The following is a 22,441-nucleotide window of genomic DNA, read 5'->3' on the forward strand; positions in this document are numbered from 1 at the left end:
CAGAAAGGTGAGGGATAGTCTCTCCAAAAAAGTACCCAGCAAGTGGCGCTCACGCTCCAGAGATCAACATATCCTTTTACAGACTGAGTAGTGGCATAAAGAGTAAATTAAATGTCACCAACTTTAAAGGAACATAAAGGATCTGTGTGTATTATTCAAACACGCCTCAGAGTTTAATTCTGTTGACGTGCTTATCAAGTCAACCCAGTGATGTCAGCCATAATGAACATGAATGCCTTTATTTCCAGGAATAAACACTGGAAATGTTCATTTCACAAATGCGCTCCACAGCACGTCTCTCCAAGTTAAACCCTCGAAGCCGGTTTATTAACACAGTAAACACATTTATTGAGAAGAGAAGAGCATCAATGGGAGAATGCATTGGTGGCTGCGGCACTTAGGTCCTGGATCCTGAGGGTGGACCTTCACACAATATAAGCAAGCATAACTGTCTTAAGAGAGAAGGCTGTTCACCCTGCTATCCACTCTGCTGCTCAAAAAGACAGTTTACACAACGCAGACTAGGACAGAGAGGAAGAGCACCATTTACATTAAAGCTTTAATCAATCATCATATCTGACTCTGAACAGAAAGTGAACAGAAGTCATTTAGCAACAGTTGGCACCTTTCATTAATATCTTTTAAAAAAAAGTTAGAAAAAGCCAATAACAAATGCATAAAAACAAGAAGAACTGATATTTTGAATGTTTGGCTTGCAAGAAAAGTTCAGTCAAAACCTCAAGCAATTACCTACAGTATTGTAGTCATGTAGGCTTGACACCTTTGTTGCATACAATTAGTTTTAGGGGGCTCATAGATATCCAAACCATTCTCTAAATCCTGGTAAACTTCACATATTTTCTAAATGTGAAATGTTGGATGGATGTGACATTACATGGATAAATTAATTCTTATTCATTTTTTTTGTGTTTCTGCAAGGACAAAATTGGCACGAGTGGTGGTCAAACGTGTTGTTTCCATACAATATATAAAACCCATCACAGCTGTCATGTGATGCCCGAATAACTTTAAAATTTGTTAATAATTTTAATTCAAACTCTATTGGACATCTACAGACTGGGTTGCACCAGCTATTCATAAATCCATCGCATGTTTGTGAGTGCGTTCTCAGTGACTACTTGCTAGTTTCAGATCAGTGATTTACTAAATTGGGTTGCGCCATTAAAACTTCTTAGCTAGTAAAGACTTCAGTAATGTGTACATATCGGTTTGCTAGGAAACATCTGTAGAAAGTCAGTGTAGCATCAAGGGCTGAAGCATAATTAAAATAACAGTTTTAGGGAGCCAAGTGATGCATTAAACTTAAGTGTTGATACTTTGTAAATGTAGGTGTGACTTTGTATTCACACTGCATATGCATATAAGGAGAGAAACGTGTTATTTGTAGTATTCATACAGTTCAGAATGAGTAGGAAATATGTCACTTAGCATAACATTTTGTAATTTGGGCTATATTTCATTGTTTTAGTAAACTGAAATTTGAAATTGTCAAGTCAAATAAGTCAACCCTATTCCATCATTACCTCTTTTACTCATTTACATTTAAAACGAGTCATATCTTTGCAAGCTAATGCTAGCTTTGTCAGTTGAATCAGCTAGCTAACGCTATGCAACAGCTACGCCTGGGTGTAAATATTTGGTAACAACTAATCTCAATATAAGAACAAGTTGGTTTTAATGCAAGCCGCTTACATTTAGTGATGTGTAAGTCTCCACTTACTGAACACTTACATTAAAAATAGGCCAAATTTGAACTTACAAATAGCTGGAGCAAATGCCTGCAAAAATTTCTTGTACCAAAAGGTTTGACCATATTTAATGAAAAGCTGATATTTGTAATCATTTTAGACCCTTAAAGGACTATGATTGCGTAGTAAGACGGTGTGCTATGCTCAGAATTGTGCCTGACGGAACAGCTTGCATCTTTTGTGCTTCAATCAGATTTTTTTGGGAGAGGGAGTGTTTAAAAGCAAAGGAATGTGCTTTGTTGTGCCATGAAATGAATTGGCGCTGACTGTGCTTCACGTTGTGCATTAGATATACACTCTTGGGTCACCTTAGCCATGATGAAAGTGTACATTTGATTCTTTGGATGTTGGATAGGAATCAGTTTCATTTCTAAAATGAGATCCCTCTTCTTCTCTCTTCTAAACCTTCTTAAAGGTGATGAAATGGTAATACATTATTACAGGATAACAAAATTAAAACAAAAAAAGCTTTCATTTGACAAAATAATATTTGCACAGACTAGATCATCTCTATTTTAGAGATACAGAATCATAAACTTTATATAATATATTTTCAAAATGGATAATAGACTTTTTCCATTCCTGATGAAGACCTCAGCCCCAGCTTAAAGTGTGTTTTGGCATGCCACACTTGGGATGGGGTTTTCACAAGGCAAAAACAAGAGCCTCAAACTTAGTAGCACAGTTCTAGGTCCAAAATGTTTTGACTGAACAGCATTTCACTCATTTGTGTTATCCCCCACACAATGCAAAAGCTTCCTTATGTGGTTTAATTTGCAGGTACTCAACTGTAATTGGAGACAGACTTTGTGGGCCAAAAGAGCCTTTTTAGCATGTTTTAAAACCAAAATAACTGGACCATTTTGTCCAGAAATGTATCCTGGCCACTGTCACAGTGTCATTTAAGTTAGCCTGTCATCATTTATCTGCTGTAAGTCCTTGCTCCTGATTTGGACAGTCTTATTATTGAGGAATTCACAAACCAATAATCTAGCTTCCAAAACCTTAGAAGTAATATGAACTCCTTAAAATGTAGTATTTCTCTTGAAACTGAAATGTCTTTGTGTTTTTTTTTGTATGACAGCTTACAACAATTTTGTACAACAGGAAAAATGACTAAAAATGGTTATAAAAGAAAGTACTTTTGAAGCAAAAAGTCTTTTTTTGAAGAAGAGATTGACTTGGGCTTTGTGCTCCTTTGGTAGTAAACTGCATCCTGAACCTGTGTTGGACAGCAGGAGAGAGTTATGGCCTTTCAAGAGCCCTGCAGCTTAAAAGTAGTTCTTGCTTTGTCTTTTTTAGTCCTCTCTTTTGTGCATTTGTCATTTGCCTTCAGTCCAGGTTTGGTTTATGGTTGGCTGCTGAATGATCTGTATGTATCACGTGATCAGACAGCAGTTGATGCAGCGGGGTCCCAGTCTTCTCTTCAGAGCTCCCTTCTTTTTCTTGGGAGTCAGGATTGCAATGATAGCCTCGTCGAACACCGTCTTCAGGCCCTTCTGGGTCAAAGCTGAACATTCCACATAGCAACATGCACCAATCTGATGAGAAGAAAAGGAAAGGACAGGCCATCGGTCAAAACGTTCCAGTATAATATAACAGCAGTTTTTATAGTTAAAGTTAAAGGAGTAGATTTTTTTCTTGCCAAGAGTTATATGAGAAGATCGATACCACTCATTTCTTCCAGCAGCTGATTAGTTTAAGCAATAAAACCTGAAACAGGTAACAGATCGCATGGCTCTGTTATGTTAATATTCCAGCACATAACCTCCTGTAAAATGATTAAATTAACGGATTAAATAAACAATATATAATGTGTTGATTAGTGAGCTTTGGATGGCTAGCTGATGGACGCTTTAGAAGACTAGGCTACCGCAGGTCTTTTGCCATCCATTCACTTAAGAAATGTTACTGAATGGTATTTCCTATTATATTAATTCACACTATATACAGTATAGTGTGTTCAGAAGACATTATAGATGACTTCACTTCACTTACACTCAGTCAGCACCACTGCTAATACTGAGTGTGTTTCTGTAACTTAATGCTATGATTTGTAAATGACCAGCAGTACAATAATATATCATTGCGGGGTAACTTTAGCTGCTAATGGTGAGTAGTGAGCCGAGCTAATATAGGTGATCATTTTCTTTACGGAGCCATCTCAACTGCAGAAAACATCAGCTCTACGAACAAGTATGTTTTAATGTTGTAACTGTACCTGAAATGTCCCTTGTGTATCTGCAGACAATAGAAGGTAACCTTTTGTATGCCTATAGCCCCTTTCAGACATGCTCCTTATTATTTTAACATGATGGCAATTTTGCATGGTAATTGCATGTCTAAAAAAAAAAATTCGCAATGGCAATCTTATTAGCTGCGCTAGTAACATTACCGTGACGCAGAAATAAGTTACATATTTTGTAACTGCATTACAGTTATTTTAACGCAGTTACAAAATATATATAAAATGCCAGGAGTGGAATGATAAAACCCAGCAACATATTAAATATTCATAAACACTTTTCTATGAATGAAAGTTTTAAGAGAGGATTTAATGCTAGATACTAATGATGTAGCCTGTCTTATCTCAACAGGGAAGCTGATGATACACGAAGCAACTTTTTGAGCAATGTTGCTGAGCAATCTTGCTGGTGGCAAGCCCGACTATGTTTTGAACGGTTGGGGAAGGGGATAACGGTAATCTTTACTCATTAACATTGACAGCAACATTGCCCAACACCATTGCTCTAAAAGTTGCTCCGTGTATCATCAGCCGTAGAGTGTTCCACTGTCTGGGGGCTCTAACATCAAAAGGCCTGATCACTGTTGGGCACAAGCCTGGATCTAGGAACAACCAGCTGCATCAACTGATCTAAGGGCAGATGGACATCAAGTTACACTTCCAACAAGTCTGAACTGAATAAAAAAACCCTCATAAAACAACAAAAATCATCAGTCTCCTTCTGTAAGCATCGCGGCTGTTTCCATTACCGTTATGTCATGTCTCAGTAAAGCGAAGTGAAGTATGCAGCTGCTGGCTCCAGCTACATATTTACAGATATGACAGTGGTATCAGTCTTTTCATCTAACTCTCTGCAAGAAAGTGAATAAGCATAATTCCTAAAATGTGTAAAACTGTTCATTTAACAATCATTTTTAACATGCAGCAGACATGTTCTTTCATGCAGATTGTTCAGGGTTCTGCAAATGCCGTCACAAGTAAATGTTGCCTCCTGGCATTTTCAAAGATTGCCAGGTATTTCTTTTTCTTATTTTTGCTTAGCACTGTGACACAAATGTAATGTTGGTAATACATGACAAACTGGGTCTAGTCACATTTCATGATTCAAATCCAGGAAATTTTTTTAACCATTCTAACCAATTGGAGTAGTAATTTTTAAGGATTTCTAATGTTGATATGGAAGACAGGTGATCTACAACATCAACAGAGAGTTGTAAGTAGTAATGTCATTAACTAAATAATGCTCACATGTAACACCTCTTATATGAGTGGTTTATTATCTTATATGGACCTTTGTGAAACCAAGCCATGAATCCCATCTGAATCCTCTCTCACGTTGCCCAGACTGCATGGATATCAACTTTTAAACGTTTGTAACTTTTTTTTTTTCGTTTGTGCCAGACAGGAGCGATTAATCACAGACCACGTTTGGTATCTACGTCCCACAGCCTCAAACTCCTCTGGACGTCCGTGTTGACCCTGAATGTATTCCTGGATTCATTCTGAGGCAGAGAATGCACAGAGGACTGATTCCAGGCATTTCACTGAAGAAATTGCACTCCTCCTCAGACATTCCTGGGTCAAATCAACACACAGGAATCTAACTGGTGCTAAGAGCTAACTTCTACAACACTGAAAGTGAAAATGTACGCTACATGTTACTTCACTTCTTTGATAGGACAAACATACAAACCTCCTTCGCTAGTTTCTGTCCTTGCTCAGTGGCGATGGGCTTCTCCTTCATGTCATTCAGTTTGGCAATGGTCTTGGGGTCATCACGAAGGTCAATCTGAAAGAGATAAGGGACACTTCCTCTGAGCTACGCTACTATTGCCATTATAAAATGGATATTAATTAAATACTTTGTTAATAGTTTCTTATCGACTGATTTGTCAATATCAAATCAAGGAATACAGCTCTTTTCTCCATGCTTCTAAACATAGCCATGAGAGCTGTATAACTGACAGTGTGTTTTCTCATTTTGAAACACAGCCATGTTAGCCCACACTTCCTTGCTCTTGTGCAAAGCGATTTCACAGCCAACCACAAGGTTCCTCACTCCTCTTTTATTCATTGCGCTGCTCACCACACACAACTCATTCCCACCTCAGTAATAACCAATTATGATAAATGCTTCCACCTGCACCATCTCACTGGGAGCAATCCTCATGAAGCCTTTTCTTGACTGGTGCGATTGGAGGAAGCGTGGCTCTCTTATACGAGGCTCATGTGTACATATCAGCATCCTGCCGAAGAGCAGCGAGCGAATTATGACAGAAACCAATAAAAGGGCGGTAAACATCCGCTGACACAAGATAAATCAGACACCCACTCCGTCCTCCTCATCACTGCTGGGCCTAGGCTGCACTGGCATTTGGTTGCCAGGGAACACAGACCAAAAATTACCCACAACTCAGAGCTCACTTTTAAGAGGACATATGGTATTGGCAATGGATTTTAAGGCTTAAGAAATAAGATAATACTTAGGATTAGTGTCATGTGTTAACATCTTCACAAGTTTAGACATTAGCCCAGCTTCTGCATCTTTGCATTAGTTAATTGCTGGTTTAAAATATTCTGATTTACTGATTAGCTTTAAGGCAGTGAGGTCCCATATGAGCTAGATCAGCCTGAGGTCCCCAGTCAGGTTTGTACCGGCTGTTAAAATTTTGATTGAATAAATTAACTATTTTTTGATAAGGCCCAGGTTCAGGGATCCCAGGCTGCAATAAGAGGTGGCTTTTTTAAAATCACTTATACTTAAAGCTGCACTAATTGACATTTTTATATTAATGGAAAACATGAATATGTGTAATTTGAAGAGAGAGCTCATAGTCATGATCACTTTGTAGATCCCCTCAGCTCGCAGAAATTTGAGCTTTTCTTTCAGCTCATTCAACCCATTTAAATTTTATTAATATTGCGCCAATCCGGAACAGAAGTTGTCACTTCAGTTTTCATATAGAGCGGGTCTACACCATATTCATTGTAATTACTGATTGTTTTAATTTTATGGCATAGACATTTTTAGTTTTAGTCAGTCTCACCGCTTTCACCAACCTTGTTTCTAGGTGCAGCATGCAGCTTTTTTCAACAAAACCCACCGTATGCTATCTGCACAGCAAATAAATACTATAAAATTACTGACAAAGTTTGCAACTTGCTTGTAAACATTGTTGAGCTAAATGAAAAATGAATGTTAGACTTACATTCATCAGGTGACACAAAACATGACTCCAAATGAATACTAATTTTGTCTGATGAATGTGTAAATTGGGAAACTGTTTGCTAACCTGGTGGCAAGAACAACTTTGTAAGGTGATAATATTTCAGTAATGTTTACAGCTTGTTTAAACAGCCCAAGCAGCTGAAAATCAATTAATGCACATTAAAGTATTAGTTACAAATGGGGTGTATTGGTGATAGTACTAATACTGTGGTATTGCAATAATGAATTGCAATTACAAACACATTTTGGAGAGCATACTGTAGCAGACAATCAAACTTTCATATTGAAAATATATATATATAAAAATATTAGAAAAACAAACACAAAGCAGAACAAATGTGGCAAATGGTGATGTGCACCACCACCAGGTAACTGAAAGTGGCTAGATGGTGGCCTCTGTGGCAGATTTTCCAGGTCCAATGTTAGATTTAATTTTTGTCTTTTGTTTTGGTTTGGTTTGAAGGTGTAATTTTTTTTATGACAGAATAAATTAAAACTAAGCCAAATCTCAGGTGTGGGATGGTTGTTAGGCCATTTCATCACTGTTTACTGTCCACTGGGCCTGTTTCAGATTTGCCTCCCTAAATCAGTGGTGGTACATGGTGCTTTCAAACAGTTCTGGCCACCTCCCAGTCCATCATGTAGTGCTCTATCTTGAGTTTTGAGTTTAACGACTTTAGGTACTGTGGCTTGAATGTAAGCTCCAGAAATCTCATCTTTGTCAGAACACTCAGCTTGACATTGCATTTTTTTTCTGTGCTCTCCAGTGTATGTTGTATTACAATAGAGATGTGGGAACTTATAAAGGATGCTGCTTTTCTCCTCAGTGTCTTGCAGGATGTACTACTGGCGCAGTTTCATGTGCAGCTTCATTGGCGTCTTTAAGTGACTCATCATGACCTGCATAAGGAAACCTCAGCTGAGGGAGAGTGACCTTTGCAATGTTCTGCCTTATTTTGAATCTCAAGTTTTCTTTAGTCCATGGCTCTGGTAGGAGTTTGACAATGTTTGAGGGCATGTCTCTCCGAGGCTCGGCATCTGTTAGTTAGCTATACAATAAGAAATAGCTCTCAAATTCGGCAAAGTGTGGTGGCATTCACATGATCTTTTGTGATAATCCGGCAATTAATATTTAATGCATTTAATCATTACATCTACGCATTGAGGGATGGCAGGTGCAGTAATTAAAATATTTAAATTAAATCAAAACAGTTGTAGTCAGATGAACTTTTATCAATGTGCTGCAAAACTTATATTTTTGGAATATTTCATACCATGAGCACCACAGCATAGGTGGATTCAACGTGTGTCCCTGATCCAAGCAAAAGCCAACACACTATTTTGTGCTTTGTTGGCCAGTGTAGCTTCTTGAGGTTAAGTTCACATCGCAGCTGAAAGTGTGTGATGCAGTTTTATCAACCATAAAAAGAGCAATAGCCAGTCTTTTTTTTTTCTTTTAGAATGAGGATGTAAAATTTGGGCTCAAAATGTGTATGCAAATTTTATTTCAACATGTTGCAAATCACAAAAAAACAGCAGAGGTACAGATGTGAAAGACTGTGTTATTGTATCACATATCCAAAAGGCCTCAAGGCGTGAATGGACTGACCTGAGTGCCGATGAGCAGGTAGGGGACACTGGGTGCATACTCCTGCAACTCCGGTACCCATTCTTCACGCACATTCTGGAAACTGGCAGGGTTAACCACAGAGAAGCAGATGAGGAAGACATCGGTCATAGGGTAGGACAACGGCCTGAGGCGGTCGTAGTCCTCCTGGAAGAAGACGTGACAGTTATGGTTAACATTCAGGGTCACGGGGGGACAAGAGGTCAAGGGTGGCGGGGGATAATGGAACCAAGGAGCAGATATGATTCATTTCCGTTTCTTAACATCTGAGGAATTATTATGCATGAATTATTAAAGCATAAAAAAGAGCTCCAAAGGCAGATACACTTTAACTCCTCACTGGAGCTAGAAGAGCTAACTTGACACTGTGCTTTATAACTCCTTGGCTGTTTCACACGACTGACGTAGAATCTTCTGATGGGAACGATATGCGTACAAAACTGCACTGTGAACAGAAAAGAATGAAGAAGATGACCTTAATGTTAGAGTTGCTTTCTCTTTCGCCCTCCCTCTCCTCTCCTGACAGAGACAATTAGGGGATTATTGTACATTTGCAGTCCTTTAATGCGAGCTGAGCACAAGCCATCGCCACAAGAAACTGAAAACCGGACTAACTGCCATATTTATCACATATTTGTGTGGTGTAAATGGCTAATTCACAGACTGTCCTTTGTGCGCCCGATCAAGCACACTCTTGTCCTCACCAAAGATAAACCCTTTTGACAGAGTGTCTGACTTTCACACATATGAATATTCATGACCGATCTCACTCCTGCTCATGGCACACATCAGAAAGGGTTTCTGAAGCTAGCTTGAAGACACAGGCGATCAGTGGATCTCCAGTAATTAGATATGACTCAACCAGACCAACTCAGACCAAGTGAATCATTCTCACTATCTTGTCTGGGAAATGCTGATGATACATCCCTGAAATCAAAGCAAATTGGATGCAACGTCCCGCTGTGCCTGAGATAGCTGCACTAGGACAACCGCAAGACAGTTTTTCATTCTAATGCCTTCAGCGAGTCCCATTCTCTGCCAAACACACACGGCACAGTCCAACATGATCAAACTGCTGTAACCCCAGAGACAAGTCCACACAAATGCATTAAGGGAAATGGTTATGCAAATTAGCTGAATGTGAGAAGAGTCTCCAAACAGCAGTAGACCAGCCAGGCAAGTGTGTCATCTTCTGCTGCCTGTGTAATGAATATAAGATATACTGACTTTATATTAGACTGGAGTAGGTGATGAAAAGAGCATACAAATCTTCACGCCTGTGCTCGTATTGTAGATGACTCCATTCTGCTTCACTGGAGTGGGTCAAGTGGATATAATTCAAGAAATGTTTTTCATCCTCTTGCTTCCAAATGAGTACAGTATTTCATTGGTTTTCACAGACCTGACTCACGCCATAATTTCAAATCATTCTTAGTAGCTGTTTTTAACTTCTTAAAGTACTTGAGGGTTCGGGACTATTACAAGACATGACTGAGTATTTTGACAGTCATTTAAGGCGTGACTGACAGCTTACCTGACACTATCTGAACTCCCTGATGTGATAAATCATATTATGCGAACAAATCATCTGGTGCTGTATGCAAGCTGAGACAAACAGTGACTAGCAAACACTATGAGACATGATGTTTAGTTGTATAGTGAGAAATAAGGTGAAAGACCAACATAAAGACCTCAAATTGTATAAAATGATCTGATACACACAATGTGTAATATGGAGAAAATCAGGGACGGGCAGCATGATGACATAAATAGTGAGACAATATAAAATTATCCAACCGTCACAGACTGACATACTGTCTGCACCCTGGTGTCTGTCCCTGTAACATGTCGAGGGTGTTGGTCATTGTGGGCACTGTCGCAAATCAATAAGAAGGACTGCTTTACGGAAATGTTGGATTTTTACCAGAATATTGCATCACTATGATGAAGTATGACTTGATAAGCATTTATTTCACTAGATTTAAAAAAATATTCTTATATTCTATCAATTTTCCAGAAAAAAAAGTATTATGTTGTGATATACTGTAGATGTTAAAAATGTACATATAACCTGATCACTTAATGTGTACTCTAGGCCGTCGCCAGGTCAATATTTCAATATTTGTCCATTACTTTTGGTTTATACCTCCAAAGCTAATGACATTCCCATCAGCCTTTACTTTGCTTTGTGTCTAGAGCTAATTAGCAAATATTCACATGCTAACACACTACGCTGAGAAGGTAAACATGGTACATTAAACATCAGCATTGTTATTGTGAGCACTGGTGTGGCTAAGTACAGCCTCACAGAGACGCCAGAATGGCTGTAGACTTTTACTGTGTAGTGTGAAAATGGAGAGCACTGGGAAACATGAGTTTGTGGCTATTTAGTCATTTTTTTGGTCAAACTACCGTTCTTTGGAAGAACGTAACAGCACATACTGCTTTTACATTCTGCTCCCATAGATGCACTATATCTGTAACATGGCATCAGGTACACTGTGTGTGCATATGTGTCTCTGTGTGCTCGTGATATTTGCTTGCACAACTGAACCCTCCGATCCCCTGGTGAGCCACAGACATAAAGGAAAGCTGTGTAAGCCACTCAGCAGTTTACTGTAAACAGGCCCAGAGCTTCTCTGAGGCCCATCTCTGCCTCTCACACCGTTTCCTCAGTCCACCCCTGACACATTACCAAACACAGTATGTCTGCCAGCCTCTCAGAGTGTACACAGTGAGAGACACAGACAGAGTGTATACTCCTACGTAGTTTCAATGCATGTTTACAGGCATGCTGCTGCTAATGTGCTTTGGATAAATGTTTCCACCAGAAGAATGTCATGCAGTTTTATTAGTACAGTTCAACAGTTCATGAGTACATCACTGACAGGTTGCATAACAGTCTTTCCAAGGTAGTCAGGAGTGTACAGTAAATATTATGATCAGTGGGGAAGGAAGGAGAGGAAACGAGAAAGGCTTAGTGTGTGTATGATTTATTACCGCCGACTTCTCTCCATACATGTCCACACATTTCCATCAGGGCAAGACTCTGCGTCTTCATTTGGCCAGCGTGCGCGCTCCGCTGTGTGACTGTGCTCTGTTGACTCAGTGACATAGAAGTGTAATGATATCAGTGAGCCACCTCCCCACCCCCACCTTCCCTCCACGCTCTCTCTTTTCTATCTTTCTCCTTTTCTACTCCTACCGCCTCCTCAGGGCTCAATAAACTGGCTGTGTCAACAGAGTCAGGGACGCCTGCTCTAACATGGCCGACGGGTGGGAAGGCAGGCATAGATGCTTCTTTTCCCAAAATTCGGTCTCTGATCTGCAAATCTGCACATTTTGCAGAATTGGATTTTAACCTCAGGGTTACAAAAAATCTATTTATGCTAGTTTCTAATATACTGGTCCATTGATGGTGATTAATGATTATTAATCACAGCTCGAGCGCTGATGCATGTCACTTCATGCCTGTATGGTGAAAACATCCTGTCATACTTCATTCAAAAGTCTGACAGTTTAAGGATGCCTTTAATGGCAGTTAATGGCAGTTTTTCTCACCCTGTGAAAACAGCTGTATCTTCTGTGACTGTGGTGCAAGAGGACTAAATGTGTATGAATCTGCAGTGGAAAATAGTCCCCAACAAATGCATTATTTACTCCTGTTTGAGTAACATTTGCTGAAAACTACAGTTGTTTTAGGAAATGACTGAGCTTTTTTTAAAAAATGGGACAATATATTTGTAACCTCTTTTTAAAGATGGGGTTCAGCACTTCAGACAGGGGAGTGAAGTCAGAAAGTATTTGCAGACAAGGAAATGCATTGTTGGTTTCGCATAGGTAGTTACTCTTTAGATTACAATTTTTCATACCTTTCCTGTCCAGTGAAAACCATGTATCTCCAATTGTGGTGATTTTAAACTTGAATGTTTCTGGAAAACTGAAGGATCAAGTGTTCCTTTAAAACGATCCTAAATAAATAAACTATTAAAACCGACCTTAGATCAGCTGGAAATAGGGCTGTTTTTCTGAGTTAATGAAAAGTTGACTTTAGCGATATATGGTTCTCACAGGACAGCAATGCTACAAACACATTTTGATCTTATAGACCATGATGCATTGCTGCAGATTGCACCAACTGCCCAACATCATATAAAAGGAGATCTACAATGCAACATGCACATTAATGCAGCAGTAATATTAATCCTGTTAAGTGATGGGATTTATGGATAACACTTCACATCCTCAGCACAAACTACTGGTCGGATAACAAAGTATCTTCAGTCAGACTCTTTCAGCTCCACAGTAATAAGGAACGCTACAGGATGTCATTCCTCTTAACCTCCCTCATGCTTATTTGCCACATACCGTAAGTGTGTTTTGTGTAAATTGTGTATGTTCGTAACTGTAATTGTGTGTTTATTTTTAGCGACGCAAACTACGACACTGCCATTCCCCATCTGGGATGAATAAATTATTTTTCTATCTATCTATAATCCAAAAACATCATAATGGCAAAACACTGATAGGGAACATTTTACTGCACTATGAATACTTTTACTTTGGTACTTTTAAGTACATTTTACTTAAGCAAGATTTTGAATGCAGGACTTCTAATTGTAGTGGAGTATTTTCTAAGTGTGATATTATTAATTTTACTTAAGTAAATGATCTGAATACTTCTTCCACCATTGGCCTTTGCTGCGTTGATATTGACCATTCTTTAACAAAAAAACACAAGGCCATTTGCAATAACCTCAAAATGGGGCCATGGAGCATTTGCCTGGTTTGAATTACTGTTGGTAATTTGATATTTCACCTTGGGCTCTCAGACAGTGTACTGGCCATTTTCACTATTGTCTGAAATTTGAAAAACTTGATGGATGATTGAAGATAGTTGTTGACCTGATCTTTGCCCTAAAAAGTGAAGAGTTCCCCTTCCTACAGGAGAACAGCAAAGTGTAAAGTATAAAATCTCATGCTGAAAGTGTGAGCTGAGGCACATCCATAGTATTCCTGTTTCTCTGTCTCAAAGCAGCTGAGTGGTGTCAGGCTCCCAGCTGGGTAAAACCATTTCCAGTAGCCCCCCTCCAACCCTTACACCCATCCCCAATTGCTCCCCTCTCACCCCTGCTGGGATGTCTGAGGGTCACTAGGCTGCTTTGGGTTGCTAAGTCAAAAAGGACTCAACAGACTGTACCAAACAGTGAGGAGAGACGGGGTAATGGGTGAAGTGAAGTGGCAAAGTGATTACAGGATGTGCAGTTGAGTGTGAGAAGATTTCAAGGGCTGAATAAATGAGGAACAGTTCAACAACAAAGTGGGGGTTAATAGGGCAGCAGGACACGGATCCCACAGGGTCGCAACTTCTGAGTTCCTCTCGCTAAAGCGTTTCCATGGGTACCACAGCACTTAGCATCCACTTCCTGTTTCCTCCTGCTCCTCCTCAGGCAGCGATGCTCGATTTTCTTGAGTGCAGAAGCAGCAGGAGAATGAATGAATAAATAAAGACTTTCCCCTCTGTTCCGTCGTCACATTCAGCAAAACAGACGTCCCAGACCTTCCATATGGAATAATTCAATAGGCAGCGGCTGGGGGAGCAACGTGGCAGTGCGCAGACAATAGCAGGCAGAGAGGCAGCATCAACAGCAGGCACAGCACAACGGCACTCACCTCAGTGCCGAGCCGTGATTTTGAGGCCCTGACTTGTCCCAGTGACGTGACAGCATGGAATCGCAGCCGATGAGGGCACGACGGTGGCAAGTATCTGTAATGCTGCTGAAACGCTCATGGAAAGGCAAAGCATTGTGGGAGCTCCAGCGATGCCAGGAATACATAAACATCACAGGGAGCCACATGTGTAGCACAGGCCAGAGGTGGCGACTATGAAGAGAGAGTTTTAAATTAAAGAGTGTGAGAGAGCGAAAGAAAGGAAAATGAAACTGAAAGGACTGAATTTACACACTTTCAGAAAAATTCCACCCACCTCCTCCCCTTATTTACCCCCCACACACACGCAGTCTGTCTCTCTCCCTTCCTCTTTCTGTCTTCCTTTCACTCTCTCTCCCTCTCTCTTTTGGGGCGCCGGGTCTTTGATCAGATGCTGAAGCTATAAACATTACCAGCTGGCCTTGTGCTCCACATAAAGAGGTCAGCGGAGTCAGGGGCGGGGGTGGGGGTGCGGGTGGGGGGTGGGTGGGGGCGTTTTGAAGCTCAGTAACTGAACTCTCGGTGGCTAGCAGCACCCACGGCAGACATCTGGGAGAACTTCTCCATTTCAGAGACACTCTGAATCAGCTAAAAACAAACCCCCCTCTGACACACACACACTCTATCAAACACGGAATAGACAATAAGGTTGTGTTCCTCTTTTTACAACCGAGTAGTAACACTTCTACCATCTGTTTTCTTGAGAAAAATATAACGTAGCCACAGGTAGCTGTTTGGGTGGGAAGAAGGAGGGAGGGGGGCTGTGATTTGCTATTCCTGGACTTCTGCATTTTGCATTCATGAATGAACAGAACAGAGGAACGGCTGAATATTCCCTGGATGACCTTTCAGTGCCAAGTTTTTGTCTTTCCGATAAACAGATCAGATTTCAGATTGTGACTCATTCTGACTTCACACAGTTAAATCCAGCCCTGAGGAAAGCGTTAACTATTCAACATTTGACATGTGTACAGTTTTAGGTGGCTGGAAAGACACAAGGATAAAGGCCTTGGGCAAGAGACAGGGTGCACCACTGTTGACAAGTCTTGCAGTATAGCTGAAGGGAGTCCAAACTTAAAGGATACAATGTGGAGTTCCTTGTAAACAAACAAAAGTTATGTTTATGTGCGATATTTCTCACCTAAATGTGTATGCATATGTGACGGAAGCCAGCGAGGCTGTGCAAACCTTACACACCGACAACTTAAGAGACGCACTGGCGACCTACTCCAGAGCCCGTGGGTTTTAGCCTCCCCGTCAGCGTGTCTGCCTCCCGTACCCGAGGTCGCCAGTCTGAGTCAGGACCGTGCAGTACGTTCTCGGGAGCAGCCGTTTACACATACTGCCCGCAGTACTGTGTACCTTATGTGGAAATGTCGATAAGCAGACTAGCATGAAAACCAGCCACTGTGTGATCACGTTCTCAATACAAACAAATCAGGAACCCACTTGTAAAAACATTGCACTGTAGCATTTCTAGTAGTCAAAACCTCCACAGGGTACCTTTAATATATCTGCTTGCACCAGGTTTAATGTGCCCTCTAAAATGTTTGTATTAATGATGCTAAAGTTCTGGTGGCAAATAGTGCATGCTTTTCCCATTGAGCCTGTGACTGTCGTGTGTGTGTTCACATTGTTTCCTCTGTCTCTCTGTGTGTGTACGCTGGATCTTCTGCTGAGTGGAAACATTATTGTGTGTGTGTAGACCAGCACATTTTCAGTACAGTTTTAACTCATGCCCACTGAATGGCACATTGTAAAAGAAAAAGCCCCAGCATTAGGCTGCCCTATTAACAAACCTGTGACATCACTACTGGACATAGGAGCCCTGTTCTCCACATAATAGAACTATTGAAACCTCTTCACTCCCATCACTGTCCATGGCACACCAGACTCTGGCAGTAGACCCATGTGCAAAAGCCATCACCTGTTGCAGCTTAGTGTCTGGCCTGAATATGAAGCCCGTGGGCGTGTTGGAGGCATGGTCAGATAGTTATTGGTCCCAGGAGCACATGGGGAGACCAAGATAGAGACAGAGTGAGAGACGAAGAGAGTAGGCCTATATGTGAGTGTGTGTCCTTGACATGCTTGGCGCCTGGCCAGAGGAAAAAAATTAAACTGTACCTGACCGGCTGTGTCATACAGTCCCAGCAAGTACTGCTTTCCACCGACGTTTACACTCACTGCAAGAAAATGACAAAAGAGCAGTTGAGAGGAAGAAGGAGAGAGGGGAAGGGTGGGGAAGGGGAGCAGAGAGGGAAGGGAGGGGGTGGGGGCTCAGGGTACCCAACGACACTCTGCTATGAGGAAGGCAAACAAGTGGTTTTGATTATAGCAACAGATGCAAGCCAATGCAGTTGGTGAAAGAGTGGCAGAGGGAAAAGAAACAGGGAATTCACTCAGGCAACAATTTATTCACTCTCATTAGATTTTATTCTGTCTAGCCTACAAAACACAGAACAGCAGCAGCATTTTATTATTAGACGCTCATCAATGATAGAATAACAGAAGAAAAAAAAGATTCCTACCTGCATAATGATCAAAGACTGTGGGTACATACTCCTCTGGAAAGGCGTCATTGGCATAGCTCATCAGAAGACACGTTTTGCCCACTGCGCCGTCTCCAACCACGACGCATTTTAACATGATAGTGCCGGTTCCGTTAGCCATGATCCCGACCTTAACCTCATCATCATCGGCCCCCCGGCGCCCTGTTGTCCTGACCTCCTCCTCCGTCTGCTGCTGCTGCTGCTGCTGCTGCTGCTGGGCGGTGATCCCCGCACGGAGGGCATCACCAGCGTCGGAGGCGGACTGCGCGGCGCACCGACTCGGACTGAGGGTGCATGTTTCTCCCTTCCTCCCCACCACAGGTTACAGTACTCCCAAATTTGACCGTGAAGGAGTTCCCTTTCCACGGCTGACAAAATAAACTGCACCTCTCAGTGGTCCTAAACAGTCCCCCCTCCCTAACCAAGAAACGACGTCTTTTCTCCGAGAAGTACCGCCGCTGCCACTCCTGCTGCTGCTGCCGGTCCGCCCCCGGTGAGCCCCACGCCTCTGTGCTCTCGCAGCCTGGCGCACTGTGCTGCTGCTGGTGGACAAGGTGGGTGCGCTTGTTGGAGAGGCGGAGCTTGGATTTGAAAGCAAGGGGCTCTGGATAAAGTAGCTACACTCCGCCTGGTGGGAATGTGTGAGCCAAGTGCTATAAGAAATTACATCATAAATATTTGGTAACCTTGATTTCATACAAACATTAACTTTAGTCCACATGCCTATTAGAAGTACAGTATAGGTAACCCCACAGGAAATCAAACAATATCCTGAAGTATGAGCTCATAAACTTGCCATTAGGACCAGACACACCACAGACTAGACATAATAAGTCCGTACAGGAAAATAATAATAATAATAATACATTTAATTTGTAATGCACTTTATATTTATGCAAATCCCAAAGTGCTAAATGATAAAACAGGTAAGTGCTAAAAATAAAAACACATGGAGAGCATGAAAAAAAAGGCAGTAACATCATCTTAAGGCCACTATATGTATCATTCAGTCCTCTAAATAAAGACACTTGGGATATTATATTGATTTCACTTTGGCAAGACATCTGTCCTACTATACAGTCAAGTATAACATGTAAGACTATACCCCACCTGTTTGTTTACTGAAATGTTGAAACTTAAGACTAACTCTCAAGTCAGACGTTCTGGGTTCACAGGTTCTAATTTAAGGAAGTCTCTATCTGCTTTTCACATGACTTTGTGGTTGAGGAGATAAATAGATGTGTGAGTGTGTGTGTGTGTGTGTGTGTGTGTGTGTGTGTGTGTGTGTGTGTGCAGGATGGATTGGGGCGCTGCAGATGGAGACGCCACAGGAGGAGGTATGTGTTTGTGAAAGAAGGAGGGGAGTCTGAGAGGTGACCTCTGTGGTGCTGCTGGCCAGGTGTGGGCTGTCTCCTTGAATTAGAGCACTCATAACCATCTTAATGAAGCACGTCTCTCTGGGAATGAGCTTGTACACACACACACACACACACACACATAATTTCTCTGCCTCTCTTAATTTCTCTGTTAAATGTTCCTAAAGTGAGGGCCTGGAGCTTCAGGGGACCCTAAGAAATGTGTGTGTGTGTGGGGGGGGGGAATAAATGACAACATTTAACAGGAATGAGTCAGCTTCTTAACACACATCTCTTGTTATGTCCTTTACATTTGGAGATTTAGGCTTGCTTCCACTATTTAGGCTTGCTTCCACTATAAATAAATTATGTCAACCAGGGTTCATGAAATCTTTTTACCATTTGCTTTGTCTTTTTGACAATATTTTTTATCATTTCAACCCAGTTAGCATTTTCTGATCCCAAAACAGTCAGTGTTTTAGTGTCACAGCTGTCTGAATCAGCAAGATATAGACTACTGGTGAAAACTTGATACATGGTGTTACACATTTCACTGAAATACAAACTACACGATAATAAACTGAGTCACACTTGACAGGAAACTGGGCATCTTCTCATTACTGATAACTGATCCTGTGGAGAGAGAAAAAAAGAAAGAAGTAACAGCAAGTAAGGGCATGTCAAAAATACTCAAGTAACAGCAATTGAACTTAAACACAATAAGAATAGACTGCCAAGATATAAAAAGTATCGTAAATACTATTAACATACATTTACATTCACATGCTGAATGCCATTGAATAGCCTACTACTGAATGCTATTACATTTGCTATTTTACTTCACTGTAACACTAACATGTTGGTTCTCTTTTTCACCCCTTCTCTCCATTTCCTGGTCAGAGCGAAACTTTGTGTGCCTCTATAGGCTGATCTCTTGGTTGATGGTCCCTGGACGGCTGTGAGCTGTCCAATCAGCTGCAGGAGGCGGGGCCGAGGATTCTCCTGCTATCATCACATTTGACAGCTGCTGCAGCAGCTCACATGACCAAACAACAATTACCTCATACATGTAGTACTCCTGCTGAAGGTGTTGCATTGGAGACGCCCGCTCCCTGCACTGGGCGAGCAAGAAGGGGGCTTTCAGCTGAAATGACAAAACTCTGCCTGCTGGGATGATCTCCGGTGGATGAGCATTACCCTGATAGCCTGCTATAAGACCAACATTAATCACTGTGATATTGCTCCCATTGTGGTGTGTCATAAGAAGGTGGGTAAGCTTTAACTTCCAGTCAGTGCTGAGCGCAAGGCAACTACCAATCTGCTGTATCTTCACTAAAGCAGACTATCTGTGCTACTGTTTTACTGTCCTTCACAACATGCACATAAGTCTGATATTTTTACTCACACTTTGGTGCACATGAATCTGTATTAATGTTAACAACCAGATTTGGTATGTAAATGTAGTCATGCAGTGTAAAAAGGCTTTGTGCAAACCTCATAAACTTTATTTTTCATTCTAGTCAAAATCTAAAAGTTATGTAGGGGAGACCAGGTATGGTTGTAACACTTTTTGCTTCAGTAACTATAACTCACTGAATTGTTTAGCTAGAGTTCTGAAATTTTTATACAAAATACCCACATTTGTTCACTACAAATGGCACAAATTCAATCCTCTACAAGAATATCACAGACCTCATGAGTTGATGTCAAATGCAATGTGTTCCCTTGTTACAACTTATCCCAATAGCGGGGTAGGTTGTAACACATGCTGGGGTAAGTTGTAACAATCACACAAAATAATCAAAAATAGATGCCACACTATATGATATGCTTCCAAACAGGTAGTTATATAAAAGAACAATGTTTCTCTCTTGCTCTAACAGCCTATGTCTGATGACTCACACATGTACAGTATGTGTAAAAAGTATACTTAATAAATACTACTACAATGTAATTAATTAAAGAACATCTCTGTACATCTTTAGGTCTAACTAAAAAGAGGTGTATGTGTGTGTGTGTGTGTGTGTGTGTGTCAATGTTTGTATATTCTTATTCAGAGTCACAGTCAGTGCTTGAAGTGGGCCGGTATTCACCATCATCATTTTACTCTTTGGCGTACTGGGATTTTTTCTTGCACACAGGCACTTCTCACAAGCTGCCCATATACTTTTCTACCCTCTCCACCGGTGGAGACCAAGTATGGAAAAGGTCGAGTGACGATACACACGCCAACATGTGTACAACATGTGAATCGGGAGTACTGGTCACAGTGCTGACAAATTAATGCTGGTAACCCTGGAGTGTGGGTTTGGTGGACCCAGACTGCAAAGGGCAATCTGGAAAATAATAAAATCAAGAAAGTACCTAGTTTTATGTATCATGGATGGTTGTAACACTTTTTAAAGAAGTGTTACAACCCACCCCACCTCTGTCAGCCAATGTTTAGCTAGCTGTATTACCATAGTGGTTTGAAATTAGAAAGGAAAAATGCATCACATGTTGCCTGAGAAGCTATATTTCAATCTAATATAAATCAAACAATTCTATCTGCAATAGTATAGATATTAAACAAAAACTAGTCTGTACTTTCTTACCTCAAAATCATTTTTTTCTCTATATATTCTGAATATGCCTGTTTCCAGACTTGATAACCACCGTGCCTGATCGGGGAGGAAGTAGGTAAATACTGAAATGATCACCTAACTCCTATCTTATCTCTATTTGGTGGAATTGGTGTTGTTACAACTCTCCCCATGTTAGAACCATACCCGGTCTCCCCTAATTTAATATATTTCATATGGACATTTGATATCCCTTTATAATCATAAGACATCCAGATTTTGTCATTCGATGTGAAGATGCATCCACAAAAAATATATCTATTTGAATATTTCACCCACTGTGATATAATGTCGCTGAAGCTCTCAACCAACCAGACAGAGTCTGTGTGTGTTGTTAAACAAGATATAAAAACATCTCAGGAGCTTCTAAGATTATTTATTTATTTTTAGAACATTAACATTTGAAAGGTGGGTAAAATATGCTAACTGAAAGCAGGAGATATAGTTTGGGTGGGTTTGGCCTCTTACATTGTCATTTTTTTAGGGGGTCAGTGTTGCACTAAATCATATTTTCAAGCTCTCACATTATGTTATATTTCTAAAGGGATATAAAGTGTATATTGGGTTGTTATTTGGTGTTACTCAAAGGGACATACAGTGTGAGACAACAAATATACAGTTGTAGTGGGGAAACATCTACATATGAAATTACAGTTCAAACAAAGACCATTGACTCCAGAGCCAAGTTCTTCCCTAAAATCTCACACAAAAAAGGTTCCCTACCTGAAACACAATTCAGGTTTTTAGCTACCACCAATGTTAGACAGGCATTCATGGTCCCCAGAGGGTTAATCCTGATGACTTTGGTGATCCCCTGACTTTGTTCTAGTGCCACCATCATTGTGTTTCAGAGATATCTCAACATCAGTTGGATGGCTTGCTATACAATTTGGTGCAGTCTTTGTGAACATCGGGGATCCCCTGATTTTTCATGTTGGTGCCAGTACTTTATCCATCTAACAGCTTTGTTTTCTTTCCTATGAGCATTTCAGCTTCACAGACCTGCTTACATGGAATCTTGTGCATGAAGAACATTTTCTAAAAAGTGTTATATATAAATAATGAGCAACAAAGTATTTGTCTTCAGTCTTACCTAAATCACATAACAAACGAAGACTTCGAACACCTACCTGTTTCGAGTGAGTGTATCTAGACATAAATGTGCTGTGTGCACACAGTGTTTTTTTTAACCTTTATTTATTCAGGGAGCTTCACTGAGAGTAACCTCTCATTTGCAGGAAGGCCCTGGTCACATTCACATTCAAATCTGGAAGCTGCCCAGTACAACCACAGCCTGGTCTGCTGGCCACTGAGCTACTGGAGCGGTTGTGGTTATG

The 22,441-nt window shown here is 40.8% G+C and overlaps 1 protein-coding gene across 1 annotated transcript; it reads right to left on the reverse strand.

Annotated features, from left to right (window-relative positions):
* Positions 1 to 323: 323 nt before the first annotated feature.
* On the reverse strand, positions 324 to 17,641 carry LOC123983954 (rho-related GTP-binding protein RhoQ). The gene is made up of 5 exons (XM_046070427.1): positions 17,108 to 17,641; positions 16,704 to 16,762; positions 8,853 to 9,017; positions 5,708 to 5,803; positions 324 to 3,310 (listed from the first exon to the last, which is right to left on the reverse strand). The coding sequence occupies exons 1-5, from the start codon at positions 17,247 to 17,249 to the stop codon at positions 3,149 to 3,151; spliced, it is 624 nt and encodes a 207-aa protein (XP_045926383.1). The 5' UTR covers positions 17,250 to 17,641; the 3' UTR covers positions 324 to 3,148.
* Positions 17,642 to 22,441: the final 4,800 nt, after the last annotated feature.

Source organism: Micropterus dolomieu, linkage group LG15 (genome assembly GCF_021292245.1).
Source record: "Micropterus dolomieu isolate WLL.071019.BEF.003 ecotype Adirondacks linkage group LG15, ASM2129224v1, whole genome shotgun sequence".
NCBI lineage: Eukaryota > Metazoa > Chordata > Actinopteri > Centrarchiformes > Centrarchidae > Micropterus > Micropterus dolomieu.

Bases quoted from the DNA above. Each gene is read 5' to 3' on its own strand.
- LOC123983954 (XM_046070427.1), bottom strand. From the start codon at position 17,249: ATGGCTAACGGAACCGGCACTATCATGTTAAAATGCGTCGTGGTTGGA. The intron at 9,018-16,703 runs GTACAGTTTAAT...GTCTTCTTCCAG, and splicing joins TGTATGACACAGCCGGTCAG to GAGGACTACGACCGCCTCAG. The intron at 5,804-8,852 runs GTCAGTCCATTC...TATCTCTTTCAG, and splicing joins ACCTGCTCATCGGCACTCAG to ATTGACCTTCGTGATGACCC.